This window comes from Nuphar pumila, chromosome 2 (genome assembly GCF_984573655.1).
Source record: "Nuphar pumila chromosome 2, dmNupPumi1.hap1.1, whole genome shotgun sequence".
NCBI lineage: Eukaryota > Viridiplantae > Streptophyta > Magnoliopsida > Nymphaeales > Nymphaeaceae > Nuphar > Nuphar pumila.
In genome coordinates, this window is record NC_143250.1 from 142100270 (window position 1) to 142124837 (window position 24568).

The window sequence follows — 24568 nt, forward strand, 5'->3', positions numbered from 1 at the left end:
TCGCTCCCTAACAACTTTTATTTTTAGTCAAGGGTAAAAACAAAAAAAAAGATTGGTCGCTTCGCTCCCTAACAACTTGAGTTTTTTAGTCAAGGGTATTATTTTATTTTCCGAACCTATTTTATGAGTTTTATTTTAGATTTATAACCCAAAGAAACCGCAACCGACACAAAGACCTAGTCGCGCTGGCTCAGCCTGCCATACCTACTGTTGTCATGCCGGCGGCTGGGAGCGTAAAACTCCGAAGGAGTTTGAACGAGCTCCTTATTAGTCAGACAAGAGCGGGCCGGAAAGCGGCTTGTTTGGTTTCCCGGTTTTTTTTTGTCAATGGACATGCGTGGCAATGCAGTAAAAAGAGCGGTCACAGCGACGACGACACAGTAATTTCCGACTCTGTTTCGTTCTGATTGCTCATAAATTCAGTATGGTTGGGACTGGAGAGAGAGGAACGTACGTCACATGGGGAGCTATAAATGCGGGGGTCAGCCCTGTTTTCTTGTCCGAGAGCGGAAGGGGGTGGGCTGATCGATCGCCATTCATACCGCTCAACGTCTCTGATTTCGTCTCTCTCCGGTGGTGGTGGAGTCCGCAAGTACAGTAAGGGATGGCGGAGGAGGAGGTGAGTAGCGCCAGAGGCAGGCGGAGGGTCGTCCTCATCTCCGCCGGAGCAAGCCACTCCGTCGCTCTCCTCTGTAACCTCAACCTCTCTCTCTCTCTCTTGTGGTGGCAATTGGGATTGTGTTCTTTTCGGCAGTGGTTTCGTTTCTTGTCGTTCTTTCTATGAAGTAGTTACTGAAGAAGTAGTGTTGAGGGTGTGTAGAACATATTTGCTTTTGCTTTCTTTCTTTTTTTGGGTCGCGGACTGCTCAATCAAGAGAAACGGTGGGTTTTTTTGAGAAGGTGGCGAGTTGGAATATCGTTGTTTTCTGTTTGATTTGATTTGGTGAGTTCTTGTTGGTTTCTTTGAGCTTATGGGAGCGGAAACTTATCTGGAATTGATGGCGTATTGAATAATTTGTTTGGTGGGCAGGGAAATTTGGGTGGGGATTGGTGTGTGAGATTTTCCATAGCTATCTTTGAATTCACTCTAAGATACTCTAAAATTAGTTGAGATTATCCGATTGGTGATTTCCACTTACGGTTAAGATAATGGCTAATGCTTGGATTGACTTAACATTCGGAATTTGCTTTCGAGCTGTGCCCGATTCGAGGTTCGAACCTGGGAGGAAAGTAGGTCAGAATTCAGAAGCCTGGGGTCTGTGACAGAAGTCTAGCAGATCTGCTTTGTGTACAAGTTTAGATGTTTAATGGTTAGGACTACCAACTTCAATGGGATTCTAGGTTGAAACTATCCCAAGTCCAAATGCACACTTAAGAATTTGTAGACACTAATATCGTGCTTCATTTGGATCAGAGCATTTCGCTTACAGGTTGGTTCCAGCCTGCCCGTTTTCTAGTTTCAAAGATATGGAGCCTTATTAGTGCTGGAGGAAGAAAGGAGCAGGACATGGGTAACAGTACCTAATTCGGTATGGGGCAAAGATATGAACCATATAAGTACTAGTCATATATGGAATCGACCTATATCCAGCTCGCTTTTACGTACATGCTTCATGAGCTTGGATTTGCATCTGTCTCATCTTTGGTGATTCAATGCAACCTATATCTAATCTGCTTTAAGCACCGTGCGTGGTGTCCCGTTTCAAATATGGATCTGCCGAACGTACCAACCTCTCTCTCTCTCTCTCTCTCTCTCTCTACACACACACATACATACACACACATGCACTTTTCTATTTAAGTGCATCTAGTCCACTGATTTTTGGATTAATGACATGAAATTCTCTTGTAATATTTACGAATGTTTCATTGCTAGAAGTTTTTTTTTCCCTTGCATGCTTCCAAGCCCGGGGTTTTTTATTTGCCTTTTAAGAATTTCAAAAATGTCATATAAGAACTTATGTGTACTTTGTAAGAATGCAAGGCACAATTTGAATTTTGAATTCATCTTTCATGCTCGTGTTTTGTTTTTCTATATAAATTAAGTATTTACTTAAGGAAAACAAAAATATTAATTTGATATGTGTGTGTGTGTGTGTGTGTGTGTGTGTGTGTGTGTGCTTTTTTGCCAGTGTTGGGGTGACTGACATGAACCCTCTTTTATCATGTATAAAAGTGCCATTACTAAAAGGGTTTTTCTCTCTAATGATCATCGGCCTGGTTTGGCAGCCAACCTGAGACACCTTGGCTGAATAATATGACCCTACTGTCCATTTTATTCCTAGTGATTCTTGGATTTATTTCAAGTTCAAATCAACTTGTCGTTATTGGATTTTTTTAGCAGTCCTACAATTATGACTTGGAACTTTTATTTTTCTTTTCATTGTGCTTGCTATGGTTCAAATTTTGCTCTTTCTGCACTATATGAATTAGGAAATTCATTGTCAGCTTTGTAAAAAGTCTAAGGTCTTGATCTTGTGGACAGTTTTCAGTTATTTACAACACCGATTGTAGTAAGAATAGTTTAATGATTGCAGCTGGTAATGTTGTGTGCTCTTGGGGTCGTGGTGAGGATGGTCAGTTAGGGCATGGCGATTCTGAAGATCGACTTCTCCCAACTATTCTGAGTGCACTGGACGGTCATGAAATAGAGTCCATTACTAGTGGAGCTGATCATACAACAGCCTATTCTGAATCCTTGTTGCAAGTGTACAGTTGGGGATGGTAATCATTTTGCCATTTATGATTTATTTGCTGCGTTAGTTTTTTTTTTCTTTTTCCCTACTGTGCAGTGCTATGTTACATCGGTAATTCTATTAGGCCCTTGTACCAGTGTCGTGCCTGTGCCAGTAATGGGTACTCTGGGTATTAGTCAACTAGGTTTCGAACTTAACCCATTTTATCCATCTTATGATCCAATTGATGTGTAGTCTATGCTTGACATGAAAAGTGTCTACTGCTAAATATATATTTGTTGGTCATTATTGATTAGTTAACTGTCAGATTTAATTCTTTTTCTTCTTAATTTTACAAAATCTTAGTATCTTGCATCATCCAAAGGTGCAAAAGATCATTTTATCACTTCATTCCCAACTGTGGATTGAGGTGATGAAATTTAGATGAATACTTTGTGTTTTGAGTGATGTCTTTTTGTTTTGATAGAAACCTAATTAGTTGAAATTACTGTAATGGCGTGAACTGGTGCTGCATTGATCTGTACACCTCCATTGAAGCTAAACTTCAGAGCAAGCACATGTATTTCAGAATGTTCATCTGCTTTGGAGCTCAAGACACTGCTACTATTGACAACTATCTGTAAAGTTGTACACACACACACACACACACACACACACACATATGTATGTATACTCATGTATGCATATGTTTATAGTATGCGTATACATATATTAATATATATATATATATATATATATATATATATATATATATATTTTGTAAACTATTTTTATTATTTTTTTGTTTTTTGTTTTATTTTCTATTGTAGCTAGGTCTACTAGCCGTTAGGACTAGCCTAACAGTTAGTTTGGGCTGTTCCTTGTGTATATATAAGGGATTCTCACCCCTCTTGTATGATGCTTTCTTTGAGCATTTTACTCACTTAATAAAATTAATTTTTCAAGTGCGTGTGTGCTCTCTTGTGACTGTATTCTTGTGTCCTTAGTGACTGTTGCTCTTGTGCTCTTGGTGGCGATTGTGCTTGTGCCCTTAGTGGTTCATTTGTGCACTCTTGTGCTTGTGATCATGACCTTGGTTCCAGTGGACTCATCTTATTGGTGACACTTCATTACATTATCTTCCTCCACAGCTTCTTTTCTTTTAATAATGCTTTAAGGATCTGTCATTGCAATATATATTGGCTGGGTGATGAAAGCAACAATGTGTTGTTGAATTATTTTTGTTGTGGCAGTGATGATGAATATTTGTAACTACTATTTGTGTTTGCAGGGGTGATTTTGGTAGACTCGGTCACGGTAACTCTAGTGATGTATTTATACCCCAACCTATCAAAGCATTACAGGGCTTACAAATTAAGCAAATTGCCTGTGGAGATAGTCATTGCTTGGCAGTGACTGTAAATGGTGAGGTCCAAAGGTAATCTTGCTTTACTGTCTTTCCTTCTGCTAGAGATCTTGTTACTGTTTTATGTTTCAAGCTTCTTATGTCAAAAAGCTTCTTATGCCAAATTTAGTTATACTTCGTTTTCCAGTTTTTGGAATCATGACATTTTTGAAATATAATCTTTCTTATCAGTTGCATGTTTTTCAGTTAAACATGAATCTCTAGGGTTTTTGACATGTTAAGTTGAAAGATTAAAGGTGCATATTGCAGTTCTTGCAAAGAAAACCATGCTGGCAAAGATATCTTTAGCTTCTGTATCCCCTTCTTCAACCAGTTCCTCTAGAAATTAAAATCCAAAATATTGCTTTTACCTGTATGCAAATCTAGTAATCACTCATCTGTAACCAACCTTTGTAAGCTTGTAGCCATTAATAATAAGCTTTTCCCAGTGTTAGCAACACAGTAGTTAGAAGTTAATGCTTTGCAAATGTTGTCCAGCCTTGAGTTTTTATCAAATTATTATGTTGAATATAGTGATGATATCAACAAAGCAATAGAACTCACTTTACTTTAGTGAGCACAACAAGAAATGCAAATGTAGGAAATGTAGAAATGAATAGAGGTTGAAGTTCCATTCTCAAGCACTCTCATCATCTCTTTTACTTGGGAATAAAAATCCACCATTGATTTTCAATGGTGGAGAGTAGGTGTTTGTCAGAAAGGGTGGTGGGTTAGAAAATGTTTGTTGACAATAGTGGGTGGAATTTTATTAGTCCATATTGCAATATTGCTTATTCGTAATAAATTAGATGAGCATCCAACATTGTTGTTGAGTTAGGAAACATTAGTTTGCTAATGTTTTGGCTTTTCTTAGTATAAACTTTTCCTTTTTAGGCCCTCATTCTTTATGCCTTCATACTAAAAACAGAGTATTAAAATTGCAATATGTAAAGGATTATTTTAAGGTACTGATGAATTGGGATGTTTAGCTTTCGAGTTTAGGCCTATTTTATTGTTCCATTAATATTTAGCATGAAATACTGATGGTGATACTTTCATTTTCGGCTTTTTTTATGTGTGAATAAGATCAGGTCTGGCCTCTGTGCTTCCTTTAAAGCATGGATCAAGTTCTAATTCTTTTTTTTTAACAGTTGGGGCCGTAATCAGAATGGCCAACTTGGTCTTGGTAACACGGACGACTCTCTTATTCCACAGAAAATTAAAGCCTTTGAGGTATATCATGAGAACTTCTGAATTATAATTAATCAATGACCTTTTGCTTGTTTCTAGTGTTGAGGGATAGTGATCGTAAGAAATATTATGTTGGAAAGCACATTGTTTGGTGTATGGTTTCCTGGGGCTTGTAACTTGAAAGTGGTTATAGTCATATTAGCTTTGTATCTTAAGGTCAAATTTTAGTTTGACTTGCTTCTGTTCGGTGAAAATTTTAAACTCTTCATCCTGCAAGAGCACCGGTGGATTTTGTTTTTTCTTTTTTCCTGTAGCCTAATAGCCTTCATGTTGGTGTCCTTTGATATCTTACCACTGGATATGCTCATAGGCCTTTAGCCCTCCTCTTTTCTCTAAAATAGAGGTGAGATTTTCTTTTAGACTTCAATCATGAAAATTTCAAATAACTATTTTTTGGTTGTTGTCCTACAGTCCTGCCATCATCATGGTCAGAAATCTTCTGCTTGCTGTTCAGTAAATGTCATCAGATACCTAATGCCATTGCTTTACTGTTAGATGTCATAAGAGTTTTAGTTTAGTGAAGGAATCTTTACAGGTACTTTTGGTTGTCCTGTTGTCCTTGTCATCATCATTATTACTCCTGTTCCCTTGAACTTATGTGACCACCATTCTGTCTGAAACGTTGTTCTCTCATCATCATCATCATCATCATCACAAAGTTTACTGTCTCAAAATTATGTAATTTTATTTTCAAAATATTAGAATCTCGTAGTCAAAAGCGCTAGGTGCCAAGTCCATAAAAGGCCTGGGCTGGACCTAGTTTGCTGACTAAATTCCAAAAAAAATTGTTTTAAAAATAAGAAGCTATATTAAAATGTTAAAATTAATAGAAAAATACATTTGAGAGAGAGAGAGAGAGGTGGTGGCTTATTCCTGCTTTTTGTATACAAAGTGCATAGGGAAGAACAATATTAATTTCTCCCACAGTAAGAAAATAAACAACTTTTCCTCTTTGGTATAAAAAATGGTGCTGTTCATCCCACCAACAAAAATTCTAAGAGGATCTTTCAGGCCATACTAATTTTGCCCTTATTGGAGATTTTGATCAGCTGTCCTGTTCAAATAACATTTTGCCCCTGTTCAATCTTTAAGATGTCCATCCACAATCTCTAATAGATTGTGGATGGACATCTCTTCTACAGATTGATTTGGATTATTTGTTATAGTGTATCCAAATTGACTTAAGTATCCTAATAAGAAAATTCTCATGGACCATTCTTGATCAGAAACTTAGTCCAATAAGATTTTAACACTATATTGCAAGAAAGTTACAATGTTGTGTTTTAAACATAGTCACATGTATCATTCAAGGTAATTTCTCGGTGAGGGTTTCTCTTGGAGATATTTTCAAAAAGTGATTTTTCTTGGGAAAATCTTGAAAGATTTAAAAATTAAAAAAATACAGCGAATAATAAAAAAAGACAAGAAATAATAGGTTTTGTGGTATTTTTCTGAAAAATATAAAGGAAAAATTAGAAAAAATTTAAAATATAAAAGAAACAAAAAAAGATACTTAAAATATATAAAAAAAGATGATTTTTGAAAATCTTGGGGAATATCTTTGGAAAATATCATGATATTTTTTATTCTGGCAATATTTTAAAAATCTTGAGAAAATATCAGATGACCTATGTCATAGGGACTCTGCAAAAGGGGCCTCGCACCTGCGTCAATGCGATGCGATGCAGGTGCCGCACCCAATACGGCAAACACGAGAAAAAAAAACAAAATGCCTCCATCGAAACCCTTGATTTTGTCTCCTTGATCTCGCTCCCCAAACCCTCGTCTTCCCCCTCCACTCTCGCACTCTTTTTCGTATTCCCTCTCTCTCGGTTCCCCTCTTTCCCCTTTCTCTGGTTTGGAAAATGAGAGGGAAATAGGGATAGGGGGAAACGAGAGAGAAGAGAGCGAGAGAGAAACGAAACTAGAGAGATGGAAGAAGAAGGACGAGAGAGAGAGAAGAAGAAAGAGAGGAAGTAGTGGAGAGAGAGAGGAGGAGGAGGGGGATGTGTAGCTGACTTCGTCTCTCCTTCTGTCGGTGCTGGAGGGAGAAAGAAGGCAGTGTTACCACGATGGTCAGCGATGCCTCCACCGCTACCACATACGAAAGCACCACCTACTGCAGAGCCATCCTCTCTCTCTCTCACTCATAACACCTGACACAAATCAGGTGTTATGATAAGGCCAGATTCAGATCCAGATATGTTTCTCTCTTTCTCCGAATCCGGATCAGTTTCAACCATAGCCACCAATGCTAAAAATAATTTCTCGTCGAGGGTATTTCTCGGAGAGATTTTCAAAAGTTGATAAATCTCGGGAATATCTCGGTAATATATAAATAATTAAATACTTTTTAAAAAAAAGTAAAAATACTGAAAATAGAAAAATGAAAGAAAACTAAAATAAAGACCTTAAAATAGACAAGATAAATTGATAAATGAACAACTAAGTTAGCTTTTAAAGCCATCAAAGCACAACACTTTAAATCAGATTGGGTATACAGAGCCAGGTATGTCCAAGATTATATATATATATATATAATAAAGTATGCAGAAGAATTCAAGAATGCAAATGCATTCGCTATGTCCAATACCGGACAAAAGAAACAAGCATAAGAGAGGAAATCCACTAAGGGATATACGAAAGGCCTTACAACAAGGCTACACACATAAATTAAATACTCCTTTTATTGGAGAGGAGCTCTCAAGAGCAATACAAAGATACAAGGGGGTTCCCCCTATTTATAAGCAAAGGGAGACTAAAAGGGGCTCCCAATAAAGTCGTTGGGAGCCCCCAACGACTCCATTGTGGGGCCGCTTTAGTATCTCAAACAAAGATTCTAAAAAACAAAAAAAGAAAAATAAAAAGAAATAAAACAAGTACCCCTATCGGGTACTTGTGAAAAGACCATAATACCCCTATCAGGTATTATGGTGAATATAGATGAATATATCTATATATATATATTTATAAATATATAGATGCATTATTACATATGTTTTAACACCCCCCCTCAAACTTTACGGGAGATGACCGAAAGTTTGCCAAGGAGAAATAAGAAGCGAGGAGCAGGAAGTGCTTTGGTAAAGAAATCTGCAAGTTGATATTCCAAAGTGACGTATGGTAGTGTAACTGTCCCACGAAGATATTCATCACGAACATAGTGACAGTCCATTTCAATATGTTTAGTCCTCTCATGAAAGGTGTGGTTGCTGGCAATATAGATCGCACTTTTGTTGTTGCAACAAAGCTTCGAAGCACCGGTAATTTCGTCTCCCATATCTTGAAGAAGACTTCGAAGTCACACAAGTTCCATTGTAGTAGTAGTCGTGACCCTGTACTCAGCTTCAGTGGAAGACAACGAGACTTTCTGTTGTTTCTTGCATCTCTAAGCAATTAGCGAATCTCCTAAAAAGACACAAAAGCCAGTAGTTGAGACTCGATCATTTGAGTTTCCTCCTCAGTCAGCATCAGTATAAGCAAATAAATTTAAGGAAGAGAGTGAGGATAGGAATAACCCTTTAGTTAAAGTATTTTTTTATGTAGTGAATGATCTGAAGCACAACACTCATATGCACAATTGTAGGGGCATGCTGAAATTGGCTTGCAGAGTGCACAACATGAGCGATATCAGGCCTGGTGATAGTCAGATAGGTGAGGGAGCCAATGAGTTGCCCGTAGGGCGTAGAATCATCCAGCAGAATTCCATCCTCCAATCGTAGTTTAGCATTGATAACCTCGGGAGTCTCCACCTTTTTGTCATCTGAAATCCCAGATTTGGAATATATGTCTGCATCAAGCTTCATTTGTAATAAAATATACCCCCGAGGAGAGCACGCTACTTCTATACCAAGAAAATACCTGAGAAAACCCAAATCAGACATATCAAAATTATGTTTTAACATATTTTTAACATTAAGAATACCACTTTCATCATTGCCAGTGATGATCATATCATCAACATAAAGCAGAAGGATGATAATACTACAACCTGCACGTTTAACAAAAAGAGAAGTGTCAGTATAACATGAACGAAATCCCAATTGGAACATGATAGCACTAAATCTATCATACCAAGCCTTAGGGGCTTGTTTAAGGCCATATAAAGCTTTTAATAATCAAAGAGTTTGACCTTGGTTAACATTAATTCCCGGTGGAGGGTCCATATATACTTCTTCATTCAATTGACCATTAAGAAAGACATTTTTAACATCTAATTGAAATATAGGTCATTTCTTAGATGATGCTACAACAATTAGAGTTCTAGTACTTGTCATGCGAGCCACGGGGGCAAAAGTCTCTTCGTAATCAATGTCATATTCTTGTGAGTATCCCTTAGCAACTAATCTAGCTTTATATCGTTCTAGGAAACCATCACTTTTTGTTTTGACTTTGTAAACCCACCAACATCCTATAGCTTTTTTATTTGGAGGAAGTTGAACTATTTCCCAAGTTTTAGCCTTATTTAAAGCATCTAGTTTAACTTTCATTGCTTCAACCCAATGAGGAATATGTTTTGCTTGATTATATTGAGAAGGTTTATAGTAAGAATGCAAGACTATTAGACAAGCTCTATAGTTAGGTGAGAGAGTTTCATAAGAGACAAACCTATTAGGTGAAATTGATTCTCTAGAAGATCGCCTAAGGGAGGTTTCTTCTAGATGTTCATTAAGCCGCAAGAATTTTTCTAAAGCACTAATAGGTTGCACTTGCTCACGTCGAGTGTATACTTGGAGATTGTCACCATTAGTTGGTGATACCTCAATATCATGAGAATCATCATTATGAGTATTTTCTAAAAATTCTGGATGACTTAAAGAGTCATCATTTGAATCTTCTAAAAAATCATTGATAAACATATAATCAATTTCATTTGGTTTTTCCAATATTTCAAAACCATTTTCATCTTTTAAAAAAGTCACATCTTTGAAGACAAATAACTTATTGTTTTTATAGTCAAAGCATCTATAGCCCTTTTGATTTTCACCATATCCTAAAAACACACGTTCAATTGCTTTTGGTGATAATTTATCTCTTTTATGCAAAAGAACAAAGCATTTACACTAAAAAATACGAAGACAATTGTAATCGGGTGTTATATTAAAAAGCTTTTCATGAGGAGAGATATTGTTCAATTTTGAAGATGACATTCTATTGATTAAATAGGTGGAGGTTAACACGGCTTCGGCCCAAACATTTTTAGGAATATTTTTAGAAATGAGTAATGATCTAGTGGTTTCTAAAATATGTCTATGTTTTCTTTCCACTAAACCGTTTTGTTGAAGAGTTCCTGGGCATGATTTTTTATGATAAATGCCATGTTGTTTTAAATATGATTGAAACTCATTTGACAAGTATTCTCCACCCGAATCGGATCTAAGAATGGATATGCGACTTTGAAATTGATTTTGAACTTTTGCATAAAATTCTTTGAAAAAGTTAAAAACTTCCGATTTAAAGTTAAAAAAATAGATCCATACATATCTAGTATAATCATCAATAAAGATAACATAATATGAATAACCACCTTTAGATAGAACCGGAGATGATCCCCATACATCAGAATGCATCAATTCAAAAGGTCTTGTTGACACAAAGGTTCTTATAGGAAAATGAATAGACTTCATTTTTTCAAAAATGCAATCTTTGCAATTGATATCTTTTTCTTTATAAAACTTGTTTCCAAAAGGAAAAAGATACATTTTAGAGTAACTTGGATGTCCAAGCCTTTTATGCCAAGTTTCAATATTTTTATCTTGGACATAAGTACAAAAAGATGTATTAGGGTGCGTTAAGTGATCCATAAAATAAAGACCTCCCTTCCTATGGCCTTGCCCAATCCGCTTCCCGGACCGGAGATCCTGCACAAAGCACCCTTGAGATAAGAAAGATATTTCACATCCATGGTCGGCAATTTGGGAAACGAAAAAAATGTTAAGATTTAGTTTAAGAACTATTCTTACTTTTGGAACAAGAAAATTTTGAATATTTTTAGAATCAAGAGTTCCAATACCATTTATTTTGAGGAAAGTTTCATCGGTCGTAGAGACACAAGATATTTTTGAATTGGTGCTCATGTTGGTTAATGCATTTTCATGAGGAGTCATGTGAAAAGAGGATCCGGAATCTAAGATCCAAGAGTACGTACCGGGAGGTGATGATGAGGCAATGGCGGCACCGGAGGTGGAAGAAGTGGCCTTTAGAATTTGTTGGAGAGCCATGAAAATTTGACCAAGAGTATTCTTGAGATCCTCGTTTTTGCCTTCATCTTCTTTGGTGGAGGATTCCTCAACGGAAGCCACCTTTAGCTTGAATGTTCCATTTAGCTTTGGGCAAACGGGTTTAATATGTCCCGGCTCATAACAATGATGACATATAATCATTTTTCTTCCACCACTCCCTTGCTTACCAAAATGAGGTGACTTATATGTTTTAACATGATTGCCGGGTTTAGATACGACAAGAACTTCATCTATGCTTTTACTCATGCTATGCCTAGTCTCTTCTTGAGTGATTTCGGCAATAGCCTCCTTTAAAGGAGGAAATGTAGATCTATGGAGGAGTGAGGATTTAACTTGTTCAAATTCGGGACGAAGCCCAAATAAAAATTGAAACAATCTATCTTGTTCCATTTGCTTTTGTCTTAGTTCCACATCCTCCGTAGCCACCCATTTAGGCTCTAAAAGAGACAATTCATCCCACAAAAGATTTAGAGCACTATAGTAGTCTTGTATGCTCATATCACCTTGTTTTGTGGTTCTCACTTTTTCTTGCAAAAAGTAAGCTCTTGCAAGATCCTTTTGGGTATACATACCCTTCATAAAAAACCAAGTTTCATTTGCCCAGCAAAATTTTGCAATATTTGTACATACCTTAAGTTCAACGTTATTCATAAACCATGCTAGGATTTTTGCATGGTTGCTCTCCCAATCTTCCATTTGGTGATGATAATCTTCAATGGCCTTGAGACGAGCATCACCTTCAAGTGCTTTCTCTTGATCTTCTTCCATCTTTGTGAGCTTAAGTTGGGGTTCTGGAACGGTTCCCATTACATAACCCCAAAGCTTCTTACTTTTGAGATTATTCTCCATTACGGATGCCCACATCATGTAATTTTTCCCATTAAGCTTGAATGATAGGTCGATCTTGACTTCCATTGCTATAAAATGAAGATGTGAAATAGAAAGGAAGTAGAGAGAGATAAGATTTCACCTTAGAGAATCGTATGGCTCTGATACCATGTAATGAAGTATGCGGAAGAATTCAAGAATGCAAATGCATTCACTATGTCCAATACCGGACAAAATAAACAAGCATAAGAGAGGAAATCCACTAAGGGATATACGAAAGGACTTACAACAAGGCTACACACATAAAATAAATACTCATTTTATTGGAGAGGAGCTCTCAAGAGCAATACAAAGATACAAGGGGGTTCCCCCTATTTATAAGCAAAGGGAGACTAAAGGGGGCTCCCAATAGAGTCGTTGGGAGCCCCCAACGGTCACAATTGTGACCGTTGGGGGCCCCAACGACTCCATTGTGGGGCCCTTTTAGTATCTCAAACAAAAATTCTAAAAAACAAAAAAAGAAAAATAAAAAACAGGAAAATAAAAAGAAATAAAACAAGTACACCTATCGGGTACTTGTGAAAAGACCATAATACCCCTATCAGGTATTATGCTGAATATAGATGAATACATCTCTATATATATTTATATATATATATATATATATAGATGTATCATTACATATGTTTTAACAATATATATATATATATATACCCTCTCGCACCCCTGCACCCAAGTTTTTTTAAAGTGCCGTATCGCCGCACCCGCACCTATGTGACGTAGCAGATGACCTTGAAATAATACCGTGATGTTGTCAAAATATTGGTGATACTGGTTTTAAATAACATCCACATCAGTATGTTGCCCATAATTAATGTCATTTCCACGTGGAGCATGACTATGCCCTAACTGTAGAAAAAGATTATTTGACCATTCATGTTTTTGCCTCTCCTACCTTGATACGATACTTAGATGGTTTCAAACTTGTTTACAAGAAGGTGGAGTTCCTAATAACTTTCATCTCCGTTTGAGTCTATAAGCAATAGGAGAGATGTTATACTTTTCCTTCAGAGTTATTGATACTCTTCATTCTAAGCTAGTGTTTTCTGTGGAAACATCCATTGCTTAATTACATTTATTGCTCATGAATTGGATATTTTAGGGGATCTTAGTTATTGATTCTTTTTTGAGGTTGAAAGTTTATTTATTACTTTTATTTTGACACGGGAGATGCCCGTTGATGAGAAAGGACTTGAACTTTTTCCCCTCAAGTATGATATTTCCTTTTCTTTTTATGTGAAATTAACTCACTCATAATTCATTGTGCCTGCTGTAGGGAATATCTGTGAAAATGGTTGCAGCTGGTGCAGAACATACAGCCGCTGTAACAGATGACGGGGAGCTCTATGGATGGGGCTGGGGTCGATATGGGAACTTGGGGTTAGGTGACAGGAATGATCGCCTTGTTCCTCAGAGAGTTGATGCCACAGATGTATGTTTTCCAACTGAGATGGTTTTTCCAGTCATGCATACAACCCCCACCACCCCTTCCCCCTCCCCCTCCCATCCCACTCTCTCTCTCTGTCTGTCTCTCTCTTTGTTTTTAAATGAAATCACAGGTGTACTATGTTGTATAAATGGTTCAAGGGTGCCATCATCAGTTCAGTTATGGTAGTTGCCAAAATAGTGTTATTATTTTCTCGCATTAACTTGCTGTGGAGTCACAAATTGACACTCAAATTCCTATTCAATGTCTTCTGGATATAAATATAATTATGCAAGCACCATTCAGGATATATGTAAACTTCTCTTCACATGGTTTTAGTTTGGTGCTTGTAAAGCTGTTTGCTAATAGTTATAGATGAAATTTCCTGAACCCCTGTGTTGTTCCTGTTTTCAGTTGACAGTTATCTACCTTGTCTATGGATTTATTCATTCCATTCATTACACTGTGACAGTTCTTAAATTTCGTGAGCCTGTTACCTGAAAGCATGGATACAAGTGGTTATCTGATCATTCTGTATTTGTGACTTAGGTTCTCTTTTCCTTTTCAATAGGCTTGCAATGAACGATATCCCTTTTCCTTTTTTTTTTGTTTTAACCTACTTGAATTATATCATTCAAATAAGGTGTAGTTTATATCACTTCAAATTTTTGAATAGTTAGACTCCTGATACAAGAATTAAGCTGTTATTTTATGTGTGATTTGAATATTGTGGTTTCTGATTTGTTGTTTTGTTACCGGCATGGTCTATGGTGGTGCAGAATGCACATATTTTGCCTATTTAAATTATGTGTTAAAGTTGTATCTTGAAAAATAAGTTTATTTTTTTAGAACATTTATTTACATGCCTGAATGTTAAAAAACTTACCGACTAGTTATAAATTAGTTGAAATTCCTAGCAGGCCATTTATAAATGCCATCATCTTTGGAAAAGCATTGTATACAGAGATGAAATTTTTGAAGCTTAGTTCCTCCCTTCTGTATTTGAGTTTACATTCTAGTTAGTTACTACAGATGCTACCATTGGTTATTTATTACTAGTACATTATAATGTTTGAGGACTAGCTCGATCGCTTATCTTCTACTTGGTAAGAATTGGTGCATTTTTTTTTTGATGAACAAGAATTGGTGCATTTAGTTTGTGATAAATCAGATTTCAGGCTCTATCTGTTTCCTAAACCCTTTGAGTTTTGTGTGTGTGTGTGTGTGTGCACAAAGAAACTTGTGCTTTAAAGTTATCAGGTGTCATATCAAGTTTTATATTCATTTTACTGCTTTGAATTTTGTCTGAAGAAACTTCTACTTCAAAGGCTCTTCATGGTGGTGATTGAGGGTAGTTGTCACCTGGTCCTTATTTTGTTGCCTTCAATTTTAAAGAAGTAGCTTTTATGCCTCCTATGTCAATATTTTCTTGTTGACCATCTAATTTAAAGTATTTCAGAATAAGTTTTTTTCCTGCTTTCAAAACCTTTCTGCTATATTTTTGCCTTTCATTTTTGAGAGCAGGTAAATGGATGTTTAGGCTGCTAAGTGTTTGTCATGCCCCTTGCTAACTTATATGGAATTGAAATGAACACATGTGCATATCTCAAGATCCTTGTTTGTTTGCAGTGCTTCTGCATAAAGGTGTTCGATACTTGACGCATGCATTTGCAATGTTACTTCCATTTAGTTTTCTATATGTCACAATGATTGGAAGTTTCTCAAATTTCAATATTCCTGGTCATTCTTCTCAATCACCACCTTTGGTTGCATGTGATGTTTGTAACTTTCAATTTGCAATTTTAAGATCTATCCTGATATCACGTCAAAGGAGACAAGTGTTTGATAGTTTGTTGATCAGTACTATGTGAACATGTTCTATCCTCTGTATAGCTTTAGATTGCCTATTATGTAATTGATTCATATATCCTGCACAGTAGTGCCTTTTTAAGACAAGGCCATGTGCTGAACCTGGTAATATTTGGATAAGCAGCAAACACAGAATGTTCTGTGTTTGATGTGTCAATTGTGAGAGGATTATGCTGGCAACATGTTTGACATTCGTGCTCTGCTGTTGCATTATGTCAATGATCCTTTTCTTTCTTTTTCTTTTTCTTTTTCTTTTTCTTTTTCTTTTCAGAAGCCAGTTGATGCTCATTAATTCTATCTGTTGTACTCAATCCTAACCAGCTGTGCTATTTCTGAGTTGTGGTAATTAGCATTTTAAATTTGTTCATGTTATCTTAGTTGGATTTTATTAAATAAGCGTACGCATGACTTCTGGATCTACCATATAGAAAACTGATGCTAATGTGGCTGTGTCATGCTGTTTAGTTTGATATCATGCTTTCCATAGATTATTGCATAAACAAGTAGCTGTTATCAGATAAAGTTTTAAAAGTGATTTATTGCTTGAAATGTGTGAGTTGCTCATTCTATAATAGATTTAGGTGTGTCAATGATATTTGCGAGGAAGTCCTCGTTCAAATATTTTTCTGTTTTTTATTTTAAAATTCAATTTCATACAGTTTTATGCTCCTTAATAAATTTCCAGGGTATATTAATTTCTTTGTTTCCATTGCTCACTTTGCCTTTTATAGGGACAGAAGATGACACTAGTTGCATGTGGATGGCGCCACACAATCTCAGTTTCTTCTTATGGAAGATTGTATACCTATGGATGGAGTAAATATGGTCAACTAGGACACGGTGATTTTGAGGATCACCTCATTCCTCATTTAGTGGAAGCCCTCAGTACTTATTGCATTTCTCAGGTCAATAAAGTCCTTTTCATCCACACATTAACATTAGCATCTTTGACACAGCAGTGAACATTTAATTTCCAATTCAATAAGTTATTATTCCCTCTAATTTATGTCAGTGTACCTTTATGCTTAATGGAATCAACAGTGAATGCATAATCTCCAACCTATAGAAAAATCTTGTTAGCGGTCATATTTGTTTAGGGTTTAGCATGATATAGCAATGATAACAGTGAATAAGGCAATCTAGTTAAATATTAGCATATGCATATCATTGTAGGACTCATTATGAAGAAAATCTTGTTAGTCATTAGAATGAGCATATTTTGCTAGGATTTAGCAGGGTTCTGTCTGAGTTCCACAAGATTTCAAACATAGCATCTGAAATTTCTTTTTTCTTTTTTGGTGTGTGTGTGTGTGTTAAAAGGGCTGTAATTCTCTGAGATATTCATAGAACTTGAAAGCCATAACGTTTTAAAAAATTTATAATACTTTGTCTTTTGTGTCCTTAAGGGTTAGTGTTAATGGAAAGCAAATGATTCTGTTCTGAACCGATTAATTTTTCTAGCCAGAGTGGAACTACAAGTTTCAACTTCTTTTGTTTGATTCTGCCAAAAAAACATGAAAAGTGTTACCATGGTGTTCCACTTTCCCCATTACAAACATAACATTAATTTTGTGTGAATTTTCTAGCAAATGAATTTTTGTTTTATTGTATATTATAGTGTGATAATCAAATACTCATAATACTGCATGCTGTTGAATTGACAAATCTGCTGGACTGATCATTGTTCATGTTTATGATTCAATATTAGCCAGTAACGTTTAGGTGTGTCAATGATATTTGCGAAGAAGTCCTTGTTCAAATATTTTTCTGTTGGACTGATCATTGTTCATGTTTATGATTCAATATTAGCCAGTAACGTTTTTTATTTATTATACTATAATGCATGATGTTATGATGACAATTTATTCTTATAATTTGCACACAGTCGATGTCTTTAACTGTAAACTTGAAATTCGAACCCAAAATTTTTGTCCCAACTTAGTAACGTTGAGGATCTCAGGCTTTATGTGATGTCTTTAACCCAAGAAATTTTCCCCTTTTCTGTTTTGTTTTCAAAGAAGATTCTGCTTTATGTGATGATCTTGAATCTGTAGATGTGATTTCAATATGAAACATTGTTTTCTGTTATTACATGGTTTAGTTTGCTTTGTCAATTAGGATTTTCTATTTTTTTTCCTAGGCTGGTGATAGCTTAGTACATGGCAATTGTTTTCCTGTTCTTTCATTGAAATATTTCTTTTTCATTATCTGTGTTTGACTGAACTTTTAACTAAATATTAAATATGTGGTGATCTTCTAACAAAATAGAAGTGAATTTTGTTGTCAACTAGTGTTATTTATAACTTGTTGGTTTATTTGTTTCTGGTTGAAATTCCTGTTTTCTTTTAAGGAATATGGTTGTAGGTCCCGTTGATTCAATTTTCTCCATGTGGTGATTTTGTGCTTGTATGTAGAACTTTGTCAAAACAATTTCTTTCTATTTTTTTTTTCAAAATAATACCAACCGAAATGAAGTCTTATGTTTATGTAGAAATAAATCTTACCAAAATGTTCAATGAAGCATTGTGAAATATATATTTCTTTGATTTACATCAATATAACATGAAGTTTCATATGTTCTTTTCAAGTAAAATGGCATAACTTGTTTGATCATTGTGTATTGTAACAAATAGATCATCTTAACAATTATACAATTACTTCATGTTTTCCTTTTAACGTGTTCCAATAACATCTTGGTTCTCCTCTGCAGATATCTGGTGGTTGGCGACATACCATGGCTTTAACATCTAATGGAAGACTTTATGGTTGGGGATGGAATAAGGTCAGAAGTTCTTGTTCTTGTTATTATTATTTTCTGAACCTGTTCATTCTTTTTTATTCATCAGTTGATTTTATTTATTTACTGCTACGAACTTGCCAATCATCCATATCATGTTTAATAATTATTCTAGAGTTTCCTCACCCTGCATATAATGGTTCCAAAATGCTTATGCACTTGACCCATAAACCTTTTTATGTCTGTATCTGATTTCTGTTTTGACTAGTGTTGTTTCAAGAATGTGTTTTTGTGGATCTCGTGGTGGGTTTATTTTGTCAAAGACTTTTCTTTCTGGGTTCTTGCTTCTTTCTAATCTTTCTCCTTAGTCATGGTTCTCTCTACTTTCTATAATACCACCTAGATACCTCTTTTCTTTGATCTGCTTGATGGTCCCAACAGGCCTTCCATTTCCTATAAGCTTTCTAGAATTCTTACACCTTTTGTGTTGCCTTTCGAGAACATAAGTAGAACCTACATGGTTGCGGTATTAGAAAATCAAGGAAAGAATCAGGAGGAAGAAGGAAATGGGAAAGAAGAAACAAAGACAGATAGGGAAGATGGGAATTGAGGTTCTATATACTGTTTATTTTTCATGCAATAAAGTCTCACAGGGTAGCTATTTACTGATACCTTTGAGACTGTCATGTTTGACATAAAAAGTAAATTTGATTTGCACAAAAAATTGACAAAATGACCAAACTGCACCTCTCAATTACATAGTTTGATGATAGTGTCCCCATAAAATTCTATTATTCAATTCTTTTATAATGTTCCACTTAAAGTTGGGAAAAATAACTACTGAGTATTACAAGAATACAGAAACAAAATCATGCAATTTACAAAAATGCTACCAGATTGGAGCCACACATATTACACCTTGTCTCTCACAATACTAAGCTTTCTAGAATTCTTACACCTTTTGTGTTGCCTTTCGAGAACATAAGTAGAACCTACATGGTTGCGGTATTAGAAAATCAAGGAAAGAATCAGGAGGAAGAAGGAAATGGGAAAGAAGAAACAAAGACAGATAGGGAAGATGGGAATTGAGGTTCTATATACTGTTTATTTTTCATGCAATAAAGTCTCACAGGGTAGCTATTTACTGATACCTTTGAGACTGTCATGTTTGACATAAAAAGTAAATTTGATTTGCACAAAAAATTGACAAAATGACCAAACTGCACCTCTCAATTCCATAGCTAAGCCTTCAATTATTTCTTATGTGATCAAAATACACGGAATCCATATTGAACTGTAAACTGTCATTTTTTATGGCCTAGCTATGGATGAACGTGGACTTTGATAGATTTAGTATTGTGCGCTCAAGAGTGCACTAGGTATCATATAAGATACTGATTAATACTGCATACCTATTTGGTATTTCTTGATGACTGATGGTTACAAATGATTCTGTTGTTTTATACTTTCTGGTGCTTGTTCTGTTTTGCATGATAGTCTTGCTCGATAATGTGGATTTTTTTGGCAACTACTTCATGATGGATGGTCATTTAAAGTGCTAACAATTTCATGTATTTTTCCTTTTTTACAGTTTGGTCAGGTTGGTGTCGGTAACTTTGTTGATCATTGTTCTCCCCAGGAAGTCAAATTTCCATCTGAACAGGTGCAATCTCTTTAATTTTTTTAAAATGCCTGAGGTTTTTAAGTGAGTAGAATTATGTGTAGTTTGGTGCCTTATTTGTTCTGTGCTTTTCTTGTTTTCTCCTGTGAACAGGAAGTAACCCAGATCTCCTGTGGGTGGAGGCACACCTTAGCAATCACTAACAAAGAAAATGTATATTCCTGGGGTAGGGGTACGAGTGGTCAGCTTGGGCATGGTGATGCCATTGATCGGTAATTGCAATTATCTTGAATAATATGTTCTATGGCCTGGAAATTATTTGACAGTCCATATCATCTTTTATGATTTGTTAGTTTAGTTTGTCCATAGGATTTATCTTGATCAACAAAAAAATAGTTTACTGGTTGTCAATGCATAGTACTAAATGAGTTGTACTTTATCAGGCCTTTCTTTGGGCCATTATTTGATACAGTTTATGTTATTGACTGTTCAGGCAATTTGTTCAGATACTCTTATATGGTCAAGATGCTTCAATACATCTACTATGTCTTGGATGTATGAATTTAATTGTGGCTTCTAAGAAGAAATTAGAACCTGTCCCATCAGGGCATGCTTGGTTACTCATTTGATTCACATTTCATCATATCAAGATTTAACTGCTGGTATCTAATCTGCATAATGGTTTGATTAAGTTACTTGCTTGAACTTAAGTAAAAAAAAAATAGGTAATTTTGATATACTACCTTACAGATTTTATGCTATTTGATTTGCTGTCTTTGAGATTAGAATCATAGGTGTCTATTCAATTGAAGAACACAGATAAGTTTCCTTACAGTAACTAGCTCCAGTGGGGCATGGTTGTGTTTCTTATTGAACTTTTCAGTGAGAGAAGAAATTTACAATATAACTAGTTAAATATGGATGGTCTCTTCTTTTTATTCAACTACTTTTTTATTGAAAATTATCTGTAGTATCTTGCATATGTGAGACAATTACTCCTTTTCTCTTCTTCCTTGGAGAATCTGATTGTTTCAATCAACTAAGGAGGTGGCGCTCTACTGTGGGAGAACTGATTATGGATTAAGGGAACTATCCATAGGCCTTTGTTTGATTGAAGGAAAGTGTTGATTGAAATATATGCACTGCTGAAGGTAATATAGTTTTTTGTTAAAATATGCTCCTTTACTGCTACAAAAAGATGGTTAAGCTATTGGAAGGAGTGCATTAGCCAATTTGACAGTTATTTGGAGGTTGGATATTATTTTGTTGATGGAAGTTGGAAACTCTGTCCAAGATTTTGGATGCCTTGCTCTCCTCTATGGAGAACCATCAAGTATTGTGGAAGAGGAGAAAAGGGAGGACGAGAAGGTTGTGGCTGTGATAGTCAGCCCACTCTATGTTTAGTTCTCATGAGAGACTTTTCTTTAATATTGCGATCAGCATTTGAAAACTTGCCAAAATGCCCTTGATAAGATTACATACTACATCACATACTTATGTCTTTACATAGAAAAAGATCAGAGATTACATGAATACCATAACCACTTTGACTAGCAGCCCCTAAGGCTGTGCATTGGTAAGGAACTAACTTGCCTATGGATTCCAATGACGTGCTGCAAATAATGCCTTAGAAAACAAGCCTTTTCTCGAATGTTCATTGAATAGATATAGTTTTCAGTTCTCCTCTCTGTCAGTGTGTCTTGTTTTATTATGTTGAACTGGATTCATTGAAATAACCATTGCTTGCTCATTATTCTAGAGCAAGATTGAATGAAATATTGGCTGCCCAAGAGTGATAGGTGTTTAATGATTAATCCATGATCTCTCTATTGTGCCTAGTACCATGGAATGGTATCCAGCCTTTACACACACACACACACACACACACACACTAGACACCATCAATCCCAGGGCTCCTTCATTTGAATACTTTACAAATGTCTCCAAGAACTTTCTGAAAAACAATATCATCAACATATTGGAGATTCATAGTTATTTGGAATCTTTATACGAGAACAAGGATTGATCGACTTAATTGTGAATAAAATCCTGGGATTAAGTAATTTAATGCACACTTTCAGGCCATGCATGCAAGGCTTGTTTAGACCATAATAGCTTTTTGAGTCTATGGAACCACTTCATATTTTGTTAGTTGTGCCATGTACACTTCCTCATGCAAGTGTTCATGGAGAAAGCACATTCTTGACATCTATTTGTTACCTGACCCATTTATAGCCTACAGCTAATAATAAAACTATGTGAATGGTACACATCTTTATGACTAGACTATATTCGTTTTGTTGTGTTTGCAACCAGATTTGCCTTCTACATTCAGTGCTATCATAATATTTATATTTTACGTTCTAAACCCATTCAGCGCCAACTATTGGCTGGCTGGTCTCAACAATTTCCAGGGTGTCACATCAATCTGAGGTCTTAAATTTATAATCCATAGCTTCAACCCATCCATGGATAAATTTTTGTTCTTTTATTTCAGGTGACCTCCTTGAAGTATCGAATATTGGAGGAATGACATTAGACGACCTGCCTTTTCTCTCCTTTTCACAAATAGGAAGGAGTTATTTCTTGTTTAATTGTACAAATGTGGTTTTTCATTCTTATCATTTTTGCATAACTGTCTGGAAACCAATTGAAAAGTCTCATAACCTGTCAATTGGCTTTTTACTTCAAGAAAAATGTGTCAGATTTGCGCTTAGCTTTGTGATGTGAGCAACACTGCAATGGGTAGATGTTTTAAGTACTTTTTGGCTGTTGCAACATGTTTTGAATTTCTGGACTTGTTTGATTCTCAAAGATGCTTGGCATGAAAGGAAAGAAATAATCTCACTATACGTTAGTCAATAAATTCATGATGTTGTAAAAAATGAAATAAAAAATCCAACGCCTAATTCCTTGTTACTCTGTCAGGTATTTGTATTTTGTGCTGGCATAACTGGTTTAGCATACATCTAACATCATCCATGCCTTGCAGAAATCTTCCCAAGGTTATTGAAGCTTTGAGTGTAGATGGATCTGGTTGTGAGCAGATGGAGTACTCAAGATCTGATCCATTATCAGGTCTTACTATATTCAGTTCTTAGGAAACTGCCTAGTGTTTCCTGTACGTGCTAAATTTGTACTTGATGTTGCATTTTCAGGCAAATTGGTGTCACCAACAGATCGATATGCAGTTGTCCCTGATGATAATGTATGCTTCATGGTTCTAGAATCACTGCCATTCCCTATTTTTTTCTTCTTTTTTCTCATACTATGTCTTGCTTTTTTCCCTTGTGCACCATTTTATTGAAATCTCTTTTCCATGTTCCAAATAGTATGAGAATTAAAACTCAACTAACTTGGTAGTTATCCCCTAGCTGATATGGTAGGAATCTGATTTCGGGATGGCCTTCTATCAAGAATTTGACCAACCCAACTCAAGCACTCAAACCGTCGACTCTTAGGCTGAGTTGCACCCTCTACAAGAGGTCCATCACTCTGTAAACCAAGCATGAAAAATAAGTTGTTCAAGGCACCTTCAGTTCCTAGTCACTCCCAGTCACTACATAGGCCGACACTGCATCTGCTTACTTTGAGTTCTTCCAGTGAAATTTGTTTGCAAATTACTAACTGCATTGCTTTATTCCTGTGCAGCGGACAGGATCACCATTCATGGAAAATAGGAGCACAGGTGGTGATGCTAGTGTCCCGGAGAGTGATGTAAAGCGAGTTCGAGTATAGAGATGTCGGAGCTGCTATTCTCATAAATATGGTTGGATTTCTTGTGTTTATTTTCTCCAAAACTCTTCTCTCTCTCTCTCTGTATACCTAGAGTAGGCTGTGCATGGCAACCTTAGTTCTCCCCTCGTCATTCTTGGAATTATGCTGATGACATGTAGTGGATAATGCAGGAGTGTTGTGTTCAGAATTCCCAGTTTACATTTTGAAATTTTCTTTTGTCTCTGTTAATCTGTTAGCAGGTTAGCCTTAAAGATCAGGTACAGGTTGGGTGACGGTGCACAACCCAATTTGAACTACCTGGATGACTTTCACAATGGCCGTTATGATGTGGCCACATGATCCAAAAGGGTCATGTGAGTTCACTAATCCAATGCATATTGCTTCTTCAATATTCAAATTTTCACGTTGCCACTTCATCTTGGAAACCGTCTATTTCTTCGGTTGTTTGTTGATAGGTGTCCTGCATCAGGGTCAATGTTTTAATTATATTACCTATTTCACACAAATTTTGGGTGATACCCCCGAAAAAAATAATGACAAAAAGAGAAAGTATGCTGTTCAAAAGGAACCTCAAGGTAGAAGCACAGCTTGGATGTGATCCATGATTATTATAATCTTCAGATTATTCATACTGTTTATAAAATAATAATTAAAAGTTTTGTAACTCTTTTCCTCTGTTTTTTGTTCTGCATTTTTTATTTTGAGCTACATGAACA

The 24568-nt window shown here is 35.9% G+C and overlaps 1 protein-coding gene across 1 annotated transcript; it reads left to right on the plus strand.

The window, feature by feature from the left end:
• Positions 1-423: 423 nt before the first annotated feature.
• Positions 424-24060, plus strand: UVR8 (Regulator of chromosome condensation (RCC1) family protein). The gene is made up of 12 exons (XM_089996977.1): positions 424-692; positions 2538-2724; positions 3967-4113; positions 5232-5313; positions 13738-13893; positions 16488-16661; positions 18467-18538; positions 20085-20156; positions 20268-20386; positions 23107-23192; positions 23273-23322; positions 23766-24060. Exons 1-12 carry the CDS (start codon positions 605-607, stop codon positions 23850-23852), a joined length of 1320 nt encoding a protein of 439 aa, XP_089853103.1. The 5' UTR covers positions 424-604; the 3' UTR covers positions 23853-24060.
• Positions 24061-24568: the final 508 nt, after the last annotated feature.

Coding starts and splice junctions, on each gene's coding strand:
- UVR8 (XM_089996977.1), top strand. CDS start 605: ATGGCGGAGGAGGAGGTGAGTAGCGCCAGAGGCAGGCGGAGGGTCGTC. Junction 693..2,537: donor CCACTCCGTCGCTCTCCTCT/GTAACCTCAACC, acceptor TAATGATTGCAG/CTGGTAATGTTGTGTGCTCT. Junction 20,157..20,267: donor TCAAATTTCCATCTGAACAG/GTGCAATCTCTT, acceptor TCCTGTGAACAG/GAAGTAACCCAGATCTCCTG.